At 36.4% G+C, this 4116-nt stretch overlaps 1 protein-coding gene across 1 annotated transcript in view; it reads left to right on the top strand.

Annotated features, from left to right (window-relative positions):
* Window positions 1-4116, top strand: part of VPS13A (vacuolar protein sorting 13 homolog A) — a 223031-nt gene that overhangs the window by 32874 nt on the left and 186041 nt on the right. The window contains exon 8 of the mRNA XM_029919678.1: window positions 1560-1617. Within this exon, the coding sequence (XP_029775538.1) occupies window positions 1560-1617 (58 nt within the window). The remainder of the gene's footprint in view (window positions 1-1559; window positions 1618-4116) is intronic.

The following is a 4116-nucleotide window of genomic DNA, read 5'->3' as shown; positions in this document are numbered from 1 at the left end:
TTGATCCCTCATCTGATAAATGATTTGCACATATTTTCTCCTATTCAGGAGGTTGCCTGTTCTTTATGTTGATGGCTTCCTTTGCTGTGCAAAATCTTTTTAGTTTGATGTAGTTCCACTTGTTTATTTTTTCTTTTGTTGACTTTTGATGTCAGATTCAAAATGTTATTGCCAAGACCAATGTCAGGGCACTTTGTCTCTGTTGTCTTTTAGGATATTTATGGCCTCAGGTCTTATATTCAGGTCTGTAATCTATTTTGAGCTAATTTTGTGTATGGTATAAGGTAGTGGTCTATTTTCATTCTCTTGCATGTGGCTGTCCAGTTTTCCGAACGCCACATACTGAAGAGACTCTTCTTTCCTCAGTGTACATTTTTGACTTCTTTGTGGTAAATTAATTGATCATATATATGTATGGATATATTTCTGGGCTCTTTATGCTATGCCATTGATCTTTGTGTCTGTTTTTATGCCAATACCATACTGTTCTGGTTACTGTAGTTTTGAATATAATTTGAAATTAGGGCTTGTGATATCTCCAGGTTCTTTCTCAAGATTACTTTGGTTTTTGCAGTTTGTCATGGTTCCTTCCATATGTACATTAGGGTTGTTCTATATCTGTGAATAATGCTGTTGGAAATTTGACAGGATTGCATTGAATTTGTAGGTTGCTTTGGCTAGTCTGGACTTGTTAACAGTATATCTTGAAATATGGAGCATGAAATATGGTCCCTCCCCTCTTTTTTTTTTTATTTCCATCTTTAGTTTCTGTCTTCAGTGTCTGACAGTTTTTGGTGTATAAGTCTTTTCGCCTCATTGCGTTAAATTTATTCCTATTTTTATTCCTTTTGATGTAATTGTAAATTGTATTTCTTAATTTCTCTTCTACTTCATTATCAATGTGTAGAAATGCAGATTTCTATATATTAATTTTGTATCCTACAATTTTACTGTATTTACTAGTTTTAACAGTTTTTAGTGGAGTCTGGGGTTTTCTATATAGAATGTTATATCATCTACAAATGGTGATAGTTTTCTTCTTCCTTTCCAATTTGAATGCCTTTCATTTTTTTTCTTGCCTAATTGCTCTAGGACTTCTGATAGTATGCTGAATAAAAGTGGCAAGAGTAGTGGGCATCTTTGTCTTGTTCCTAATCTTAGAGGAAAAGCTGTCTGTTTTTAACTATTGAGCAAGATGTTAGCTGTGGGACTGTCATATATATCCTTTCATTTGTTGAAGTGTATTTCCTTTATGTCCACATTCTTGAAATTCTTTATCATAAATGGATGTTGAATTTCACCAAATTTCATATATGTGCCTATACACAAATGTGTAAACACACACACATATGTTCAAATAGTTCCTAGATCATTCTTTAATAGCAATAGTTTAATGGGATGTTGTCTAACCAGTTTAATATTTTCCATAGCTAAGTCCTCCTAAGTTTGAGTTATTTATTTTTTAGATTGCTTTTAAATATTTTTTGCATATAATACGATTTTATAGAATAAAGATATATTGGTGTCAATATAAATAAAAGCAGTTTGTCTTTTAATAGGATAGCTTGAAGAATGGCATTGTCAGTGAAAATATTGTTCCAAAAGGTTATGATTTTGGTAAGTACATTTTATGAAATAAGTGCAATTAAAGTAACTGGTATAAATTTTAAATGAACATTGTTAATGTCACTGTGATGTCTCATGTTCATTTTGTCATAGAACTCAAGGTATCTGTAATACATATGCACAAATAGAACAGATAACTGTTTTATGTCATTCATTGTTGGGGAACTGTTTGCTATATTTCAAAACTATAGGAACAAAAAATGTCCCGAGAGAGGATGTAATAAATGTGGTACATCTCTAAGGATTATTCATGATAATTATAATGTTGTTAAGACATTTAATTTTTAAAATTTTTTTAAAATTTTTTTATGGCTTTTATTTATTTTTGAGAGACAGAGACAGTGTGAGCAGGGGAGGGTCAGAGAGAGAGGGAGACGCAGAATCTGAAGCAGGTTCCAGGCTCTGAGCTAGCTATCAGCACCGAGCCTGATGTGGGGCTTGAACCCACGAACCGTGAGATCATGACCTGAGCCGAAGCTGGACGCTTAACCGACTGAGCCACCCAGGCGCCCCTGTTAAGACATTTTAAATGGCAAATACAATTTATTAAGGCTAGCTGCATAGTTCATAGTATAATCTTACGATTAAAAAATATATTTAAAAATTTTCTTCCTCCTACTTTTATCTGGTTCCAAATTTTCTGAAATGAACATGTTGTATTTTTATAATAAGAAATGAGTAACTAAAATTTCAAGTTGAAAGTAGTATTTCTTGTACTCTGTAGGCACTCAGTAAATACTGATTGGTGGATAGATAACATATTGTTAGCTTTGGTTGTGTGATGTCTTCAACCAGTGATTCTTTTCTGTATTCTTTTCCCTTCATGATTATACTTTGTTAATTTCCTAAAGTTGAGTCTTGTTTTCATTCTTAAACTATCCATTTCATCGTTCTGGTTTCATTTTCTAGATTATTTTTATCAAAGGAAACCTTAAGAACAGATGAGATTGCCTATCATGTGTGTTGATGATTCTCCTGTCACTTAGGTTTGACTTACTTCTTCTTTGTCCTGCTGTTGTTTCCTGCTGCATTAGTCAGGGCCTGATGAGAGAGAATTCGCACAGTAATTTGAGCAGGGGAAGTTTAATACAAAAATTACTATAACGGGATGGGAATAACAAAGGTTTGGCTAATAAAAAGTAGAGAGAACCCTTAAGAGCAGGAATACTAGAAGGAACTGTCCCTACCCTAGGACTAAGATGGAGTGCCCGAAGAAGAGGGTCTGTCTGCCTCAGAGCTCACATCTACATGACCAGTGCTCACTGATTGCCAGGAAAATCTCTGTGGTGCCATGCCACCAAACTTGTTGGAAATTCACCCTCGGGAACTTGATAGATTCTCATAGAGAGTTGTCATGTGAGAGGCACCTCACTGCAGAAAACTGCCTTAGGGCGTTGGGAGAATTAGCTGGCTGCTGCTGGTTGCCTTGTGCCTCAGGAGGCTGGTGCTGAAAACAATCTGTCATACTGTAGGAGTTGCTGTCATCCTGTAGGAGCTGGACACTGGAGGGGCAGACTTCTGGAGGAGCCACTTTGTGGAGCTGGAGGGTGGAAAACCCGTGGCAGTGCAGGAGTCTGTGGAATGAGCACAAGAGAACCGGGAAGCATAACTGCTCCTGCAGTGTCTCTCCAGTGCCCTCTGCTGACAAAGATTAATATTATGCTAGCTGGTAAGGGGAAGAATTCTTAAAGGGCCAGAGTCTAGTTTTTAGAGTAGGCAATGAAGTATGAATTAGGAGTTCACAGACGATAAATTGATAGGGCATACCTGCTGGAGAGGGAAAGAGGACTGAAGGCTTTTGTTTGTTTGTTTTTTTAATGGGAGAGACAACAGCTTATTTACAGGTTGAGGTGAGAATCATCCATAGAACATGAAAAATAAATGAAGCAAGATAGAGAAGGGATAATTTATTGATATGGGCAAAAGGGGATAGGATCTCATGCACAAGTGGAGTGCTTTTCCACACAGAGAACATGATTAGTTCATTTATAAGACTGATTTCAGGTTGAGAGAGAAGTTCTGTTATGGGGTGGACAGTAGAGATGGTGATAAGGGTTTATGGACTTTTTTTTATGAGCTCTTATTGCTTAACATCTGAGGTGTTAGGAGGTTTTCGGGGGAAGAGAGGTATGAAAGTCTTGTAGGTTAACGGGAGAGAGAACTGACTAGAACTATGTTCTCAAAGTCTGGTTCAGACTAGCAGCATCAGTATTACTTGGAAACTTGATAGAGATGTAAATTTTAGGGCCCAACCCAGATACACTGCATCAGAACCTCTGATAGTGTGCCTTGGCAATCTATGTTTTAACAGGCTTTCCTGGTGATTTTGACTAATAACACATTTTGAGAGCCACTGAGCTAGATTAGGGGTTGGGCAATTTTTTTTTTCTTAAAGGCCCTGTGGTAAATTAATTTTTTCTGAAATTGGGTTAAAGGAGTTCTTTATATATTTTGAATTTTGATCCCTCATCTGATAAATGATTTGCACAT

Source organism: Suricata suricatta, chromosome 13 (assembly GCF_006229205.1).
Source record: "Suricata suricatta isolate VVHF042 chromosome 13, meerkat_22Aug2017_6uvM2_HiC, whole genome shotgun sequence".
NCBI lineage: Eukaryota > Metazoa > Chordata > Mammalia > Carnivora > Herpestidae > Suricata > Suricata suricatta.
The sequence above is the reverse complement of the archived record's forward strand: the minus strand, read 5'-3'. Positions and strand labels throughout refer to the sequence as shown.